The following is a 21706-nucleotide window of genomic DNA, read 5'->3' as shown; positions in this document are numbered from 1 at the left end:
GTTGCTGTAACTAAGGCAAACAATGTCCAATCTGCCCCAAACTTCACACGTTTGATAAGCGTTCTGTCCTGAACACATGACCATGCTCAAATTCAGTTACAGTCATAGCGCCACCTGCTGGCAACAGGAAGTGACATGTTTAACACCGTTTTGGACTCCTAATTAACATATACAAAATTGCCAGCAAGTGCTAAACATGTTAACACCATACTAGAAACATGCTAAAACATGCTAGCAAACATTAGCTAAGTGCTAAAGCATGCTATTACTGCAATTAAATAGGAATTTGCTGTAACTCAGGCATTGAATGCCCAATCTGCCCCAAACTTCACACGTTTGATAAGAGTTCTGTCCTGAACACATTTACATGAGAATATTCAGTTATAGTAATAGCGCCACCTATTGGCAACAGGAAGTGACATGTTTAACACTGTGATGCTGTACTAGCAACATATTAAATAAACCATTGAGTTATAAACATGTTAGAAACATGTTAAAACATGCTAGCAATTCTTAGCTAAGTGCTAAAGCATGCTAATGCAATGAAACAGGAAGTTGTTGTTACTCAAGTAGGCAATGTCCAATCTGCCCCAAACTTCACAGGTTTGATAAGAGTCCTGCCCTGAACACATCTACATGAGAATAATCAGTTAGAGTAATAGCGCCACCTGCTGGCAACAGGAAGTGTCATGTTTAACACCATTTTGGACTCCTAATAACATATAAAAAATTGCCAGCAAGTGCTGAACATGTTAACAACACACGGGAACCATGCTAAAACATGCTAACAAACATTAGCTAAGTGCTAAAGCATGCTATTCCTGCAATTAAATAGGAATTTGCTGTCAGGCATTGAATGTTCAATTTGCCCCAATTTCACACGTTTGATAAGAGTCCTGTCCTGAACACATCTACATGACACTTTTCAGTTATAGTAATAGCGCCACCTACTGGCAACAGGAAGTGACATGGTTAACACTGTGATGCAGTACTAGCAACATATTAAATATGCCATTGAGTAATAAACATGTTAGAAACCTGTTAAAACATGCTAGCAATTCTTAGCTAAGTGCTAAAGCATGCTAATGCAATGAAACGGGAAGTTATTGTTACTGAAGAAGACAATGTCCAATCTGCCCCAAACTTCACATGTTTGATAAGAGTCCTGCCCTGAACACATCTACATGACAATTTTAAGTTAAAGTAATAGCGCCACCTACTGTCGACAGGAAGTGACACGTTTTAAACTGTGATGCATTGCTAGCGACATATTTAATATGCCATTGAGTTCTAAACATGCTAGAAACATGCTAAAACATGCTAGCAACACTTATCTGAGTGATAACGCATGCTATTATACCCATGATAAAGGACATTTTTGTAACTGACTTTGACATACTACTCCTATTTTTACCTACTTAAATGCACATTGCCCACCGTGCTCTGTCTTCCTAAAGCCACCGGGTGGCGGTGGCACGGGTGCGAGGGCCCTTTCATCGCTGCTTGCAGCTTTAATTATTATTATTATTATTATTCTTCTTCTTCTCCGCATTTAATCGCATTTTTGAGGGCCTAAACATGCACGAAAACTCACGAAAATTTGCACACGCGTCAGAACTGGCGAAAATTGACATCTGATATGCGTTTCAGAATTGGGCGGGGTAAAATGGCTCGATAGCGCCACCTATAAAGGTTCAACGGAGTGCGCCTCCCGCTACGTTTCACGTACGTGTACGAAATTCGGTACATACATGTAATGACCCAATACCTACAAAAAAGTCTCTTGGAGCATAGCCTTAAACACAACAGGAAGTCAGCCATTTTGAACTTCCTCTCTGATTTTTGTGCAGTTTTTGCCATTTTCAGGCCTCGTACTTTAACGAACTCCTCCTACAGTTTTAATCTGATCATCTTCAAATTTGGTGAGTGTAATCTTAAGGCCTTTGCGACGTTAAATTGCGAAGATCTAGAGTTTTCGTCGAAGGGCGTGTCCTCGGCGGCCTGACAAATTTTGATGTTTCGCCATGAAACAGGAAGTTGCTGTAACTCAGGCAAACAATGTCCAATCTGCCCCAAACTTCACACGTTTGATAAGCGTTCTGTCCTGAACACATGACCATGCTCAAATTCAGTTACAGTCATAGCGCCACCTGCTGGCAACAGGAAGTGACATGTTTAACACTGTTTTGGACTCCTAATAACATATAAAAAATTGCCAGCAAGTGCTAAACATGTTAACAACATACTAGAAACATGCTAAAACATGCTAGCAAACATTAGCTAAGTGCTAAAGCATGCTATTACTGCAATTAAATAGGAATTTGCTGTAACTCAGGCATTGAATGTCCAATCGGCCCCAAACTTCACACGTTTGATAAGAGTCCTGCCCTGAACACATCTACATGACACTTTTCAGTTATAGTAATAGCGCCACCTACTGGCAACAGGAAGTGACATGTTTAACACTGTGATGCTGTACTAGCAACATATTAAATATGCCATTGAGTTATAAACATGTTAGAAACCTGTTAAAACATGCTAGCAATTCTTAGCTAAGTGCTAAAGCATGCTAATGCAACGAAAGAGGAAGTTGTTGTTACTAAAGAAGGCAATGTCCAATCTTTCCCAAACTTTACACGTTTGATAAGAGTCCTGTCCTGAACACATCTACATGACACTTTTCAGTTATAGTAATAGCGCCACCTACTGGCAACAGGAAGTGACATGTTTAACACTGTGATGCAGTACTAGCAACATATTAAATATGCCATTGAGTTATATACATGTTAGAAACATGTTAAAACATGCTAGCAATTCTTAGCTAAGTGCTAAAGCACGCTAATGCAATGAAACAGGAAGTTGGTGTTACTGAAGAAGGCAATGTCCAATCTGCCCCAAACTTCACACGTTTGATAAGAGTCCTGCCCTGAACACATCTACATGACAATTTTAAGTTAAAGTAATAGCGCCACCTACTGTCGACAGGAAGTGACACGTTTTACACTGTGATGCATTACTAGCGACATATTTAATATGCCATTGAGTTCTAAACATGCTAGAAACATGCTAAAACATGCTAGCAACACTTATCTGAGTTATAACGCATGCTATTATCCCCATAATCAAGGACATTTTTGTAACTGACTTTGACATACTCCTCCTATTTTTACCTTCTTAAATGCACATTGCCCACCATGCTCTGTCTTCCTAAAGCCACCGGGTGGCGGTGGCACGGGTGCGAGGGCCCTTTCATCGCTGCTTGCAGCTTTAATTATTATTATTATTTTCCGCATTTAATCGCATTTTTGAGGGCCTAAACATGCACGAAAACTCACGAAAATTTGCACACGCGTCAGAACTGGCGAAAATTGACATCTGATATGCGTTTCAGAATTGGGCGGGGTAAAATGGCTCGATAGCGCCACCTATAAAGGTTCAACGGAGTGCGCCTCCCGCTACGTTTCACGTACGTGTACGAAATTCGGTACATACATGTAATGACCCAATACCTACAAAAAAGTCTCTTGGAGCATAGCCTTAAACACAACAGGAAGTCAGCCATTTTGAACTTCCTCTCTGATTTTTGTGCAGTTTTTGCCATTTTCAGGCCTCGTACTTTAACGAACTCCTCCTACAGTTTTAATCTGATCATCTTCAAATTTGGTGAGTGTAATCTTAAGGCCTTTGCGACGTTAAATTGCGAAGATCTAGAGTTTTCGTCGAAGTGCGTGTCCTCGGCGGCCTGACAAATTTTGATGTTTCGCCATGAAACAGGAAGTTGCTGTAACTCAGGCAAACAATGTCCAATCTGCCCCAAACTTCACACGTTTGATAAGAGTTCTGTCCTGAACACATGACCATGCTCAAATTCAGTTACAGTCATAGCGCCACCTGCTGGCAACAGGAAGTGACATGTTTAACACTGTTTTGGACTCCTAATAACATATAAAAAATTGCCAGCAAGTGCTAAACATGTTAACAACATACTAGAAACATGCTAAAACATGCTAGCAAACATTAGCTAAGTGCTAAAGCATGCTATTACTGCAATTAAATAGGAATTTGCTGTAACTCAGGCATTGAATGCCCAATCTGCCCCAAACTTCACACGTTTGATAAGAGTTCTGGTCTGAACACATTTACATGAGAATATTCAGTTATAGTAATAGCGCCACCTATTGGCAACAGGAAGTGACATGTTTAACACTGTCATGCTGTACTAGCAACATATTAAATAAACCATTGAGTTATAAACATGTTAGAAACCTGTTAAAACATGCTAGCAATTCTTAGCTAAGTGCTAAAGCATGCTAATGCAATGAAACAGGAAGTTGTTGTTACTCAAGTAGGCAATGTCCAATCTGCCCCAAACTTCACAGGTTTGATAAGAGTTCTGTCCTGAACACATTTACATGAGAATAATCAGTTAGAGTAATAGCGCCACCTGCTGGCAACAGGAAGTGACATGTTTAACACCATTTTGGACTCCTAATAACATAAAAAATTGCCAGCAAGTGCTAAACATGTTAACAACATACAGAAAACATGCTAAAACATGCTAACAAACATTAGCTGAGTGCTAAAGCATGCTATTACTGCAATTAAATAGGAATTTGCTGTAACTCAGGCATTGAATGTTCAATTTGCCCCAATTTCACACGTTTGATAAGAGTTCTGGTCTGAACACATTTACATGAGAGTATTCAGTTATAGTAATAGCGCCACCTACTGGCAACAGGAAGTGACATGTTCAACACTGTGATGTTGTACTAGCAACATATTAAATAAACCATTGAGTTATAAACATGTTAGAAACCTGTTAAAACATGCTAGCAATTCTTAGCTAAGTGCTAAAGCATGCTAATGCAATGAAACAGGAAGTTGTTGTTACTCAAGAAGGCAATGTCCAATCTGCCCCAAACTTCACACGTTTGATAAGAGTCCTGCCCTGAACACATTTACATGACACTTTTCAGTTATAGTAATAGCGCCACCTACTGGCAACAGGAAGTGACATGTTTAACACTGCGATGCATTACTAGCAACATATTAAATATGCCATTGAGTTATATACATGTTAGAAACATGTTAAAACATGCTAGCAATTCTTAGCTAAGTGCTAAAGCACGCTAATGCAATGAAACGGGAAGTTGTTGTTACTGAAGAAGGCAATGTCAAATCTGCCCCAAACTTCACACGTTTGATAAGAGTCCTGCCCTGAACACATCTACATGACAATTTTAAGTTAAAGTAATAGCGCCACCTACTGTCGACAGGAAGTGACACGTTTTAAACTGTGATGCATTGCTAGCGACATATTTAATATGCCATTGAGTTCTAAACATGCTAGAAACATGCTAAAACATGCTAGCAACACTTATCTGAGTGATAACGCATGCTATTATCCCCATAATAAAGGACATTTTTGTAACTGACTTTGACATACTCCTATATTTACCTACTTAAATGCACAATGCCCACCGTGCTCTGTCTTCCTAAATCCACCGGGTGGCGGTTGGCACGGGTGCGAGGGCCCTTTCATCGCTGCTTGCAGCTTTAATTAGGGCCCGAGCACCGATGGTGCGAGGACACTATTGGAATTGCTCTGTTTATTATTATTATTATTATTATTAGGGCCCGAGCACCGATGGTGCGAGGACACTATTGGAATTGCTCTGTTTATTAGGGCCCGAGCACCGATGGTGCGAGGACACTATTGGAATTGCTCTGTTTATTATTATTATTAGGGCCCGAGCACCGATGGTGCGAGGACACTATTGGAATTGCTCTGTTTATTATTATTATTATTATTATTATTATTATTATTATTATTTTCCGCATTTGATCGCATTTTTGAGGGCCTAAACATGCACGAAAACTCACGAAAATTTGCACACGCGTCAGAACTGGCGAAAATTGACATCTGATATGCGTTTCAGAATTGGGCGGGGTAAAATGGCTCGATAGCGCCACCTATAAAGGTTCAACGGAGTGCGCCTCCCGCTACGTTTCACGTACGTGTACGAAATTCGGTACATACATGTAATGACCCAATACCTACAAAAAAGTCTCTTGGAGCATAGCCTTAAACACAACAGGAAGTCAGCCATTTTGAACTTCCTCTCTGATTTTTGTGCAGTTTTTGGCATTTTCAGGCCTCGTACTTTAACGAACTCCTCCTACAGTTTTAATCTGATCATCTTCAAATTTGGTGAGTGTAATCTTAAAGCCTTTGCGACGTTAAATTGCGAAGATCTAGAGTTTTCGTCGAAGGGCGTGTCCTCGGCGGCCTGACAAATTTTGATGTTTCGCCATGAAACAGGAAGTTGCTGTAACTAAGGCAAACAATGTCCGATCTGCCCCAAACTTCACACGTTTGATAAGCGTTCTGTCCTGAACACATGACCATGCTCAAATTCAGTTACAGTCATAGCGCCACCTGCTGGCAACAGGAAGTGACATGTTTAACACCGTTTTGGACTCCTAATTAACATATACAAAATTGCCAGCAAGTGCTAAACATGTTAACACCATACTAGAAACATGCTAAAACATGCTAGCAAACATTAGCTAAGTGCTAAAGCATGCTATTACTGCAATTAAATAGGAATTTGCTGTAACTCAGGCATTGAATGCCCAATCTGCCCCAAACTTCACACGTTTGATAAGAGTTCTGTCCTGAACACATTTACATGAGAATATTCAGTTATAGTAATAGCGCCACCTATTGGCAACAGGAAGTGACATGTTTAACACTGTCATGCTGTACTAGCAACATATTAAATAAACCATTGAGTTATAAACATGTTAGAAACATGTTAAAACATGCTAGCAATTCTTAGCTAAGTGCTAAAGCATGCTAATGCAATGAAACAGGAAGTTGTTGTTACTCAAGTAGGCAATGTCCAATCTGCCCCAAACTTCACAGGTTTGATAAGAGTCCTGCCCTGAACACATCTACATGAGAATAATCAGTTAGAGTAATAGCGCCACCTGCTGGCAACAGGAAGTGTCATGTTTAACACCATTTTGGACTCCTAATAACATATAAAAAATTGCCAGCAAGTGCTGAACATGTTAACAACACACGGGAACCATGCTAAAACATGCTAACAAACATTAGCTAAGTGCTAAAGCATGCTATTCCTGCAATTAAATAGGAATTTGCTGTCAGGCATTGAATGTTCAATTTGCCCCAATTTCACACGTTTGATAAGAGTTCTGCCCTGAACACATCTACATGACACTTTTCAGTTATAGTAATAGCGCCACCTACTGGCAACAGGAAGTGACATGGTTAACACTGTGATGCAGTACTAGCAACATATTAAATATGCCATTGAGTAATAAACATGTTAGAAACCTGTTAAAACATGCTAGCAATTCTTAGCTAAGTGCTAAAGCATGCTAATGCAATGAAACGGGAAGTTATTGTTACTGAAGAAGACAATGTCCAATCTGCCCCAAACTTCACATGTTTGATAAGAGTCCTGCCCTGAACACATCTACATGACAATTTTAAGTTAAAGTAATAGCGCCACCTACTGTCGACAGGAAGTGACGCGTTTTAAACTGTGATGCATTGCTAGCGACATATTTAATATGCCATTGAGTTCTAAACATGCTAGAAACATGCTAAAACATGCTAGCAACACTTATCTGAGTGATAACGCATGCTATTATATCCATGATAAAGGACATTTTTGTAACTGACTTTGACATACTACTCCTATTTTTACCTACTTAAATGCACATTGCCCACCGTGCTCTGTCTTCCTAAAGCCACCGGGTGGCGGTGGCACGGGTGCGAGGGCCCTTTCATCGCTGCTTGCAGCTTTAATTATTATTATTATTATTATTTTCCGCATTTAATCGCATTTTTGAGGGCCTAAACATGCACGAAAACTCACGAAAATTTGCACACGCGTCAGAACTGGCGAAAATTGACATCTGATATGCGTTTCAGAATTGGGCGGGGTAAAATGGCTCGATAGCGCCACCTATAAAGGTTCAACGGAGTGCGCCTCCCGCTACGTTTCACGTACGTGTACGAAAATCGGTACATACATGTAATGACCCAATACCTACAAAAAAGTCTCTTGGAGCATAGCCTTAAACACAACAGGAAGTCAGCCATTTCGAACTTCCTCTCTGATTTTTGTGCAGTTTTTGCCATTTTCAGGCCTCGTACTTTAACGAACTCCTCCTACAGTTTTAATCTGATCATCTTCAAATTTGGTGAGTGTAATCTTAAGGCCTTTGCGACGTTAAATTGCGAAGATCTAGAGTTTTCGTCGAAGTGCGTGTCCTCGGCGGCCTGACAAATTTTGATGTTTCGCCATGAAAAAGGAAGTTGCTGTAACTCAGGCAAACAATGTCCAATCTGCCCCAAACTTCACACGTTTGATAAGAGTTCTGCCCTGAACACATGACCATGCTCAAATTCAGTTACAGTCATAGCGCCACCTGCTGGCAACAGGAAGTGACATGTTTAACACTGTTTTGGACTCCTAATAACATATAAAAAATTGCCAGCAAGTGCTTAACATGTTAACAACATACTAGAAACATGCTAAAACATGCTAGCAAACATTAGCTAAGTGCTAAAGCATGCTATTACTGCAATTAAATAGGAATTTGCTGTAACTCAGGCATTGGATGTTCAATCTGCCCCAAACTTCACACGTTTCATAAGAGTTCTGCCCTGAACACATTTACATGAGAATATTCAGTTATAGTAATAGCGCCACCTACTGGCAACAGGAAGTGACATGTTTAACACTGTGATGCTGTACTAGCAACATATTAAATATGCCATTGAGTTATATACATGTTAGAAACATGTTAAAACATGCTAGCAATTCTTAGCTAAGTGCTAAAGCACGCTAATGCAATGAAACAGGAAGTTGGTGTTACTGAAGAAGGCAATGTTCAATCTGCCCCAAACTTCACACGTTTGATAAGAGTCCTGCCCTGAACACATCTACATGACAATTTTAAGTTAAAGTAATAGCGCCACCTACCGTCGACAGGAAGTGACACGTTTTACACTGTGATGCATTACTAGCGACATATTTAAAATGCCATTGAGTTCTAAACATGCTAGAAACATGCTAAAGCATGCTAGCAACACTTATCTGAGTGATAACACATGCTATTAACCCCATAATGAAGGACATTTTTGTAACTGACTTTGACATACTCCTCCTATAGTTACCTACTTAAATGCACATTGCCCACCGTGCTCTGTCTTCCTAAAGCCACCGGGTGGCGGTTGCACGGGTGCGAGGGCCCTTTCATCGCTGCTTGCAGCTTTAATTAGGGCCCGAGCACCGATGGTGCGAGGACACTATTGGAATTGCTCTGTTTATTATTATTATTATTATTATTATTATTATTATTATTATTTTCCGCATTTGATCGCATTTTTGAGGGCCTAAACATGCACGAAAACTCACGAAAATTTGCACACGCGTCAGAACTGGCGAAAATTGACATCTGATATGCGTTTCAGAATTGGGCGGGGTAAAATGGCTCGATAGCGCCACCTATAAAGGTTCAACGGAGTGCGCCTCCCGCTACGTTTCACGTACGTGTACGAAATTCGGTACATACATGTAATGACCCAATACCTACAAAAAAGTCTCTTGGAGCATAGCCTTAAACACAACAGGAAGTCAGCCATTTTGAACTTCCTCTCTGATTTTTGTGCAGTTTTTGCCATTTTCAGGCCTCGTACTTTAACGAACTCCTCCTACAGTTTTAATCTGATCATCTTCAAATTTGGTGAGTGTAATCTTAAGGCCTTTGCGACGTTAAATTGCGAAGATCTAGAGTTTTCGTCGAAGGGCGTGTCCTCGGCGGCCTGACAAATTTTGATGTTTCGCCATGAAACAGGAAGTTGCTGTAACTAAGGCAAACAATGTCCAATCTGCCCCAAACTTCACACGTTTGATAAGCGTTCTGTCCTGAACACATGACCATGCTCAAATTCAGTTACAGTCATAGCGCCACCTGCTGGCAACAGGAAGTGACATGTTTAACACTGTTATGGACTCCTAATAACATATAAAAAATTGCCACCAAGTGCTTAACATGTTAACAACATACTAGAAACATGCTAAAACATGCTAGCAAACATTAGCTAAGTGCTAAATAATGTTATTAATGCAATTAAATAGGAATTTGCTGTAACTCAGGCATTGAATGTCCAATCTGCCCCAAACTTCACACGTTTGATAAGCGTTCTGTCCTGAACACATGACCATGCTCAAATTCAGTTACAGTCATAGCGCCACCTGCTGGCAACAGGAAGTGACATGTTTAACACTGTTTTGGACTCCTAATAACATGCAAAAAAGTGCCAGCAAGTGTTAAACATGTTAACAACATACTAGAAACATGCTAAAACATGCTAGCAAACATTAGCTAAGTGCTAAAGCATGCTATTACTGCAATTAAATAGGAATTTGCTGTAACTCAGGCATTGGATGTTTAATCTGCCCCAAACTTCACACGGTTGAATATTCTCATGTTTAACACATTTACATGAGAATATTCAGTTATAGTCATAGCGCCACCTACTGGCAACAGGAAATGACATGTTTAACACTGTGATGCTGTACTAGCAACATATTAAATATGCCATTGAGTTATAAACATATTAGAAACCTGTTAAAACATGCTAGCAATTCTTAGCTAAGTGCTAAAGCATGCTAATGCAATAAAAGAGGAAGTTGTTGTTACTAAAGAAGGCAATGTCCAATCTTTCCCAAACTTTACACGTTTGATAAGAGTCCTGTCCTGAACACATCTACATGACACTTTTTAGTTATAGTAATAGCGCCACCTACTGGCAACAGGAAGTGACATGTTTAACACTGTGATGCAGTACTAGCAACATATTAAATATGCCCTTGAGTTATATACATGTTAGAAACATGTTAAAACATGCTAGCAATTCTTAGCTAAGTGCTAAAGCACGCTAAAGCAATGAAACAGGAAGTTGGTGTTACTGAAGAAGGCAATGTCCAATCTGCCCCAAACTTCACACGTTTGATAAGAGTCCTGCCCTGAACACATCTACATGACAATTTTAAGTTAAAGTAATAGCGCCACCTAGTGTCGACAGGAAGTGACACGTTTTACACTGTGATGCATTACTAGCGACATATTTAATATGCTATTGAGTTCTAAACATGCTAGAAACATGCTAAAACATGCTAGCAACACTTATCTGAGTGATAACGCATGCTATTATCCCCATAATCAAGGACATTTTTGTAACTGACTTTGACATACTCCTCCTATTTTTACCTACTTAAATGCACATTGCCCACCGTGCTCTGTCTTCCTAAAGCCACCGGGTGGCGGTTGGCACGGGTGCGAGGGCCCTTTCATCGCTGCTTGCAGCTTTATTAGGGCCCGAGCACCGATGGTGTGAGGACCCTCTTGGAATTGCTCTGTTTATTATTATTATTATTATTATTATTATTATTATTCTTCTCCGCATTTAATCGCATTTTTGAGGGCCTAAACATGCACGAAAACTCACGAAAATTTGCACACGCGTCAGAACCGGTGAAAATTGACATCTGATATGCGTTTCAGAATTGGGCGGGGCAAAATGGCTCGATAGCGCCACCTATAAATGTTCAACGGAGTGCGCCTCCCGCTACGTTTCACGTACGTGTACGAAATTCGGTACATACATGTAATGACCCAATACCTACAAAAAAGTCTCTTGGAGCATAGCCTTAAACACAACAGGAAGTCAGCCATTTTGAACTTCCTCTCTGATTTTTGTGCAGTTTTTGCCATTTTCAGGCCTCGTACTTTAACGAACTCCTCCTACAGTTTTAATCTGATCATCTTCAAATTTGGTGAGTGTAATCTTAAGGCCTTTGCGACGTTAAATTGCGAAGATCTTGAGTTTTCGTCGAAGGGCGTGTCCTCGGCGGCCTGACAAATTTTGATGTTTCGCCATGAAACAGGAAGTTGCTGTAACTCAGGCATTGAATGTCCAATCTGCCCCAAACTTCACACGTTTGATAAGAGTTCTGTCCTGAACACATGACCATGCTAAAATTCAGTTACAGTCATAGCGCCACCTGCTGGCAACAGGAAGTGACATGTTTAACACTGTTTTGGACTCCTAATAATTTATAAAAGATTGCCAGCAAGTGCTAAACTTGTTAACAACATACTAGAAACATGCTAAAACATGCTAGCAAACATTAGCTAAGTGCTAAAGCATGCTATTACTGAAATTAAACAGGAAGTTGCTGTAACTCAGGCAAACAATGTCCAATCTGCCCCAAACTTCACACGTTTGATAAGCGTTCTGTCCTGAACACATGACCATGCTCAAATTCAGTTACAGTCATAGCGCCACATGCTGGCAACAGGAAGTGACATGTTTAACACTGTTTTGGACTCCTAATAACATATAAAAAATTGCCAGCAAGTGCTTAACATGTTAACAACATGCTAGAAACATGCTAAAACATGCTAGCAAACATTAGCTAAGTGCTAAAGCATGCTATTACTGCAATTAAATAGGAATTTGCTGTAACTCAGGCATTGAATGTCCAATCTGCCCCAAACTTCACACGTTTGATAAGCGTTCTGTCCTGAACACATGACCATGCTCAAATTCAGTTACAGTCATAGCGCCACCTGCTGGCAACAGGAAGTGACATGTTTAACACTGTTTTGGACTCCTAATAACATACAAAAAAGTGCCAGCAAGTGTTAAACATGTTAACAACATACTAGAAACATGCTAAAACATGCTAGCAAACATTAGCTAGGTGCTAAATCATGCTATTAATGCAATTAAATAGGAATTTGCTGTAACTGGCATTGGATGTTTAATCGGCCCCAAACTTCACACGGTTGAATATTCTCATGTTTAACACATTTACATGAGAATATTCAGTTATAGTAATAGCGCCACCTACTGGCAACAGCAAATGACATGTTTAACACTGTGATGCTGTACTAGCAACATATTAAATATGCCATTGAGTTATAAACATGTTAGAAACCTGTTAAAACATGCTAGCAATTCTTAGCTAAGTGCTAAAGCATGCTAATGCAATGAAAGAGGAAGTTGTTGTTACTAAAGAAGGCAATGTCCAATCTTTCCCAAACTTTACACGTTTGATAAGAGTCCTGTCCTGAACACATCTACATGACACTTTTCAGTTATAGTAATAGCGCCACCTACTGGCAACAGGAAGTGACATGTTTAACACTGTGATGCAGTACTAGCAACATTTTAAATATGCCATTGAGTTATATACATGTTAGAAACATGTTAAAACATGCTAGCAATTCTTAGCTAAGTGCTAAAGCACGCTAATGCAATGAAACAGGAAGTTGGTGTTACTGAAGAAGGCAATGTCCAATCTGCCCCAAACTTCACACGTTTGATAAGAGTCCTGCCCTGAACACATCTACATGACAATTTTAAGTTAAAGTAATAGCGCCACCTACTGTCGACAGGAAGTGACACGTTTTACACTGTGATGCATTACTAGCGACATATTTAATATGCCATTGAGTTCTAAACATGCTAGAAACATGCTAAAACATGCTAGCAACACTTATCTGAGTTATAACGCATGCTATTATCCCCATAATCAAGGACATTTTTGTAACTGACTTTGACATACTCCTCCTATTTTTACCTACTTAAATGCACATTGCCCACCGTGCTCTGTCTTCCTAAAGCCACCGGGTGGCGGTGGCACGGGTGCGAGGGCCCTTTCATCGCTGCTTGCAGCTTTAATTATTATTATTATTCTTCTTCTCCGCATTTAATCGCATTTTTGAGGGCCTAAACATGCACGAAAACTCACGAAAATTTGCACACGCGTCAGAACTGGCGAAAATTGACATCTGATATGCGTTTCAGAATTGGGCGGGGTAAAATGGCTCGATAGCGCCACCTATAAAGGTTCAACGGAGTGCGCCTCCCGCTACGTTTCACGTACGTGTACGAAATTCGGTACATACATGTAATGACCCAATACCTACAAAAAAGTCTCTTGGAGCATAGCCTTAAACACAACAGGAAGTCAGCCATTTTGAACTTCCTCTCTGATTTTTGTGCAGTTTTTGCCATTTTCAGGCCTCGTACTTTAACGAACTCCTCCTACAGTTTTAATCTGATCATCTTCAAATTTGGTGAGTGTAATCTTAAGGCCTTTGCGACGTTAAATTGCGAAGATCTAGAGTTTTCGTCGAAGGGCGTGTCCTCGGCGGCCTGACAAATTTTGATGTTTCGCCATGAAACAGGAAGTTGCTGTAACTCAGGCAAACAATGTCCAATCTGCCCCAAACTTCACACGTTTGATAAGAGTTCTGCCCTGAACACATGACCATGCTCAAATTCAGTTACAGTCATAGCGCCACCTGCTGGCAACAGGAAGTGACATGTTTAACACTGTTTTGGACTCCTAATAACATATAAAAAATTGCCAGCAAGTGCTAATTATGTTAACAACATACTAGAAACATGCTAAAACATGCTAGCAAACATTAGCTAAGTGCTAAAGCATGCTATTACTGCAATTAAATAGGAATTTGCTGTAACTCAGGCATTGAATGCCCAATCTGCCCCAAACTTCACACGTTTGATAAGAGTCCTGTCCTGAACACATTTACATGAGAATAATCAGTTAGAGTAATAGTGCCACCTGCTGGCAACAGGAAGTGACATGTTTAACACCATTTTGGACTCCTAATAACATAAAAAATTGCCAGCAAGTGCTAAACATGTTAACAACATACAGGAAACATGCTAAAACATGCTAACAAACATTAGCTGAGTGCTAAAGCATGCTATTACTGCAATTAAATAGGAATTTGCTGTAACTCAGGCATTGAATGTTCAATTTGCCCCAATTTCACACGTTTGATAAGAGTTCTGGTCTGAACACATTTACATGAGAGTATTCAGTTATAGTAATAGCGCCACCTACTGGCAACAGGAAGTGACATGTTCAACACTGTGATGTTGTACTAGCAACATATTAAATAAACCATTGAGTTATAAACATGTTAGAAACCTGTTAAAACATGCTAGCAATTCTTAGCTAAGTGCTAAAGCATGCTAATGCAATGAAACAGGAAGTTGTTGTTACTCAAGAAGGCAATGTCCAATCTGCCCCAAACTTCACACGTTTGATAAGAGTCCTGCCCTGAACACATTTACATGACACTTTTCAGTTATAGTAATAGCGCCACCTACTGGCAACAGGAAGTGACATGTTCAACACTGTGATGTTGTACTAGCAACATATTAAATAAACCATTGAGTTATAAACATGTTAGAAACATGTTAAAACATGCTAGCAATTCTTAGCTAAGTGCTAAAGCATGCTAATGCAATGAAAGAGGAAGTTGTTGTTACTCAAGAAGGCAATGTCCAATCGGCCCCAAACTTCACACGTTTGATAAGAGTCCTGCCCTGAACACATCTACATGACACTTTTCAGTTATAGTAATAGCGCCACCTACTGGCAACAGGAAGTGACATGGTTAACACTGTGATGCAGTACTAGCAACATATTAAATATGCCATTGAGCAATAAACATGTTAGAAACATGTTAAAACATGCTAGCAATTCTTAGCTAAGTGCTAAAGCATGCTAATGCAATGAAAGAGGAAGTTGTTGTTACTCAAGAAGGCAATGTCCAATCTGCCCCAAACTTCACACGTTTGATAAGAGTCCTGCCCTGAACACATCTACATGACACTTTTCAGTTATAGTAATAGCGCCACCTACTGGCAACAGGAAGTGACATGTTTAACACTGCGATGCATTACTAGCAACATATTAAATATGCCATTGAGTTATATACATGTTAGAAACATGTTAAAACATGCTAGCAATTCTTAGCTAAGTGCTAAAGCACGCTAATGCAATGAAACGGGAAGTTGTTGTTACTGAAGAAGGCAATGTCAAATCTGCCCCAAACTTCACACGTTTGATAAGAGTCCTGCCCTGAACACATCTACATGACAATTTTAAGTTAAAGTAATTGCGCCACCTACTGTCGACAGGAAGTGACACGTTTTAAACTGTGATGCATTGCTAGCGACATATTTAATATGCCATTGAGTTCTAAACATGCTAGAAACATGCTAAAACATGCTAGCAACACTTATCTGAGTGATAACGCATGCTATTATCCCCATAATAAAGGACATTTTTGTAACTGACTTTGACATACTCCTATATTTACCTACTTAAATGCACAATGCCCACCGTGCTCTGTCTTCCTAAATCCACCGGGTGGCGGTTGGCACGGGTGCGAGGGCCCTTTCATCGCTGCTTGCAGCTTTAATTATACATTTATAATTAATAATATCATTAAGTAGCCTACCGTAATTATCCCATATTCACAACAGATAGGCTATATTTCCATATCCATTCAACATAACTCAGAACAAGATAATAACGAATTATCCAAATATTGTCCTATCCTAACAAACCATACATCAATGGAAAGCTTTCAGATGACATATACAATTTAAAATTGAGGGTCCAGGGTCACGCATAGCACTTATATAGCAGTGAGGTTTATTGTATTTGTTCGGTCTATAGTCTGTGGAGTAGCATTCAAGCTAGTTTTTCAGTGTGCTTGCTAACTTGTACACATGACACTGACAATAATAAATGACTTGATGACAATGAGTACGTAATAATGATTGAAGCGACAGTAACCTTCTTGTCACTTAGTGGCGTTGCATTTATCGGCTTTATTTGTCTCAGTTCCGATGCCAAAGCACACTATAATCCACTAGTTTGCATACGATCCTGACACGGTCAAAAATGGTTTGCTTCCCTCATTAGTTACACCTGACTTCCTGTATAGCTATTAAAACCCACACTCCACCCAGTGTCCAGCAGTGGAACTACAACATGTTAGAAATGGAGAATAATTCACACCAAACTCGAATAGAGCGTAAAATTTGGGCCTATCGCGTCTAGTTTTACGCTTGAACATTTTGAATGCATTTGCGCGTCTAAAGCGAAATAGACGCACGTAAAAACAGGGTGTCCGCGGGGTCTTAAAAAGTATTAAAAGTTGATAAATCCATTTTGGGAAAATGAAGAAATAAGAAAAGATATTAAAAAGTCTTAATCATGATTTTATAAGGGTATTAAATTTTGTTCAAGCTTTGTCCAAAGAGTTTGACTCCAAAAAGTATGCATGAATATATTTATTTTCCTCCCCATTACTAATAAAACACAACGGCGTAGTCGGTCAGTGAGATCAGATCGCCGCATACAGGTGATGCCACGTATTTTGCGAAATGCGGGGTTAGGTGATGTTAAATAAAAAAAACTAAAACTATTAGGTGATGTGTCGTCGTGGCACAAACTACAACTGTTTATTAAGTGAAAGGTTTGTTGCTGATTAGAACTTGAAGTGGCGATGAGGTCTTAAAATATTTTGAGAAGGTCTTCAAAAAGTCTTAAAAGGGTATTGAAATTAACTTCAGGATTCCTGCATATACCCCGAAAAAGCAAGCGTTTGAAGCGAAATCCGCTTCTTGTGGGAGGGGCAAGTGCTAGGCGGTGTCTGTTTGCAAGAAAGGCCACGAAATTTAAAAACACTAGTTATTATGTCACGAAATGTAGTTTTAAGAGTTGTTCAGTCGAGAATGTAGTTGTTTATAGCTCAAATCTGGTTTATTTATAAAGATAGCGCCTATTTAAACATTTGATCTGACGTTTTCGGTTTGTGAGATCCAGGCGATCACCGGGCGCTCAGCGCTCATGTAACCCGCCTTACCTCGGCTAGTTCTCCTGACGTCTGCCGCTGGTCAACGAGAAATGTTTAAATTCACAATCTATAGCTTCGGCTATATATGAAACAGTTAAAATACATTAATGACTCGTTATAACGTCGGTCAAACGACTTCTTTAATTATGTGAGTTTTTCTTCATCTCGTTCAGAAATGTAGCCTATGACTGCAAGTGTTCAGTGTCACATTCATAGTTAACATACAGCTGAACAATGACATTCCTTCTTTCACGCAGGCATTTAGTCATATTACAAAATAAGTTATTGAGGCCAAACATTTAAAATGACATTATAAACTGAAAAGCGGGCCTGCCCCCGTTTATCACGTCACTTCACCACGTGACAGCAGCAAGCAGGCTCCTGATTGGTTAACGCGGCACGAATTGCAAAGTAAAAAAAAAATTAACTCGGGCGTCAAACGTGATTTTGCGCCAGTTGCTCAATTCGGCTCATTCGCGCCGCAGGACCGCTAGACGCGCGGAAATGCGTCTTCACATTGACTTCACATTGAAATCACTCGCGGCAGACGCTCTATTCGCGTGTGGTGTGAACGCAGCGTTACAGTCACACTGAATCTGCTCCGTTCAGACGATTAGAGTTGATCAGACATGCAGAGGATGTTCCTGTATGTTTGTAAGTGTGTTGTGTGTTTCAGACCACTAAAGGTGCGTCGGCCTTCAGGATCTGCCGGGGTCTGGAGGCAGCGGGCGCCAGCTTGAGGTCCGCTTTCCTTATGTTTATCCATGAACACTTTCTGTATCGCACGCTATCACTTCTCTCACCGTCCCGTTTCCCTTGCTGGTGTTTAGCGTGACGTCTTCGAGGGAACACATGGTGTATTCTCTGGACTGTCTACGGGATGATTTGTGAGTATGGTGTTGCTAGGGTATCCTGGGTGGTTGCTAGGGTGTAGCTAAGGTTGCTAGGGGGACGCTAGACAGTTTATAGTTGTCACAGATGGTTACTATGGATTTTTAATAGACTTCTTAACATGTTATTATGTTATTAGCTTGTTTTAACACTTTTTTTTGGGGGGGGGGCACTTTTTATGATGGATAGATGCACTTTTATCATGGATAGATGCACTTTTTATGATGGATAGATGCACTTTTATCATGGATGGATGCACTTTTATCATGGATGGATGCACTTTTATCATGGATAGATGCACTTTTATCATGGATGGATGCACTTTTATGATGGATAGATGCACTTTTATGATGGATAGATGCACTTTTATGATGGATAGATGCACTTTTATGATGATGGATGGACTTTTATGATGGATGGATGCACTTTTATGATGGATAGATGCACTTTTATCATGGATAGATGCACTTTTATCATGGATGGATGCAGTTTTATGATGGATAGATGCACTTTTATCATGGATAGATGCACTTTTTATGATGGATGGATGCAGTTTTATGATGGATAGATGCAGTTTTATGATGGATAGATGCACTTTTATGATGGATAGATGCACTTTTATGATGGATAGATGCACTTTTATGATGATAGATGCACTTTTATGATGGATAGATGCACTTTTATGATGGATAGATGCACTTTTATGATGATGGATGGACTTTTATGATGGATGGATGCACTTTTATGATGGATAGATGCACTTTTATCATGGATAGATGCACTTTTATCATGGATGGATGCAGTTTTATGATGGATAGATGCACTTTTATCATGGATAGATGCACTTTTATCATGGATGGATGCAGTTTTATGATGGATAGATGCAGTTTTATGATGGATAGATGCACTTTTATGATGGATAGATGCACTTTTATGATGGATAGATGCACTTTTATGATGATAGATGCACTTTTATGATGGATAGATGCACTTTTATGATGGATGGATGCACTTTTATGATGATGGATGCACTTTTATGATGGATAGATGCACTTTTATCATGGATGGATGCACTTTTATGATGGATAGATGCACTTTTATGATGGATGGATGCACTTTTATGATGGATAGATGCACTTTTATCATGGATGGATGCACTTTTATGATGGATAGATGCACTTTTATGATGGATAGATGCACTTTTATGATGGATAGATGCACTTTTATGATGATGGATGGACTTTTATGATGGATGGATGCACTTTTATGATGGATAGATGCACTTTTATCATGGATAGATGCACTTTTATCATGGATGGATGCAGTTTTATGATGGATAGATGCACTTTTATCATGGATAGATGCACTTTTATCATGGATGGATGCAGTTTTATGATGGATAGATGCACTTTTATGATGGATGGATGCACTTTTATGATGATGGATGGACTTTTATCATGGATGGATGGACTTTTATGATGGATGGATGCACTTTTATGATGGATAGATGCACTTTTATGATGGATAGATGCACTTTTATCATGGATGGATGCACTTTTATGATGATGGATGGACTTTTATGATGGATGGATGCACTTTTATGATGGATAGATGCACTTTTATCATGGATAGATGCACTTTTATCATGGATGGATGCAGTTTTATGATGGATAGATGCACTTTTATGATGGATAGATGCACTTTTATGATGATAGATGCACTTTTATGATGGATAGATGCACTTTTATGATGGATAGATGCACTTTTATCATGGATGGATGCACTTTTATGATGGATGGATGCACTTTTATCATGGATAGATGCACTTTTATCATGGATGGATGCAATTTTATCATGGATGGATGCACTTTTATCATGGATGGATGCACTTTTATCATGGATGGATGCACTTTTATCATGGATAGATGCACTTTTATGGACTATAAATCATAAACAGCCATTCACTGCCATTATAAAGCTTGGAAGAGCCAGGGCATTTTTTTTATATAACTCAGATTGTGTTCGTCTGAAAGCAGAAAGTCATATACACCTATTAGAGGATCATGGGCTAATTTTCATTTTTGGGTGAACTATCCCTTTAATAAGAGAAATTTAAGGCGTTGGGGCAGTAAAAAAAAGAAATTGAGTGTGTAATAACGACTTGAATCTTTTATTAATCCTGACCCTGTTTTGATGTATAATTAAATGGAGTCGACTCTGCAAAACCTTGAATCAAACACTCCTATTGTACATGAGTCTTCTGAATCCACATGGCGGTAGTTAAAAACAGACTCAAATGTATAGTTTTATTCAGTTATTTATTAATTTGGGTTAACTATCATTTTAAATGTCTGTTTGTTTTAAGTCTAAATCAACTGCGAATTTTAGTAAACAAGTAATCAGTAGTTTTATCATTATTATTCTGTGTGAGATTCGCTGTATCAGAAGCCAACAAACTTAGGCACAGTTTGTGCTGTTTTATGATCACTTCATGTCTCCTTGTCATCAAGAATTGCTGATGTTTTATTTGTTACTGTGGCAGACAATGTGGATATAGCAGATATTGCAACTGTCACTCGCAAAATGACGGTCTAAAAGGTGTGTGTGTGTGTGTTTCGTGTGCAGTGAGGGCGTGATCGAGTACCTGGTCAATGTGACGACTGCTCCTGACTTCAGACCCTGGGAGTTGTCTGACCTCTCGCCGAGGGTCAAGATCGACAAGGCCGTTGCATGTCAGAGCCCACAGATCGGTACCGCACACCAATACCAATAGAAATGAGTGTGTGTCATCACCGGATGACATGCAGAGTCTGATGCTGATGTGTTTTCCCTGCACAGGTGTTATTGAGAAGCTGCACGAAGCTGCGTATAAGAACGCGTTATCCAACTCGCTGTACTGTCCAGACCACATGGTGGGGAAGATCAGTGTTGATCTGGTAAGTGACGGGCCGCAGCTCCTCATCTGTTGTTTATAACCTGAGCCGTGTGCAAACTCTCGTCTCTTTCTGCT

The 21706-nt window shown here is 39.6% G+C and overlaps 1 protein-coding gene across 1 annotated transcript in view; it reads left to right on the top strand.

The window, feature by feature from the left end:
• The window catches only part of uqcrc2a (ubiquinol-cytochrome c reductase core protein 2a), a 38617-nt gene that overhangs the window by 12618 nt on the left and 4293 nt on the right, over window positions 1–21706 (top strand). The window contains exons 4-7 of the mRNA XM_079633189.1: window positions 18482–18546; window positions 18636–18692; window positions 21322–21446; window positions 21535–21632. Coding sequence (XP_079489315.1) covers window positions 18482–18546; window positions 18636–18692; window positions 21322–21446; window positions 21535–21632 — 345 coding nt within the window. The remainder of the gene's footprint in view (window positions 1–18481; window positions 18547–18635; window positions 18693–21321; window positions 21447–21534; window positions 21633–21706) is intronic.

The sequence above is a fragment of the Phoxinus phoxinus genome (genome assembly GCF_949152265.1).
Source record: "Phoxinus phoxinus genome assembly, chromosome: 1".
NCBI lineage: Eukaryota > Metazoa > Chordata > Actinopteri > Cypriniformes > Leuciscidae > Phoxinus > Phoxinus phoxinus.
The sequence above is the reverse complement of the archived record's forward strand: the minus strand, read 5'-3'. Positions and strand labels throughout refer to the sequence as shown.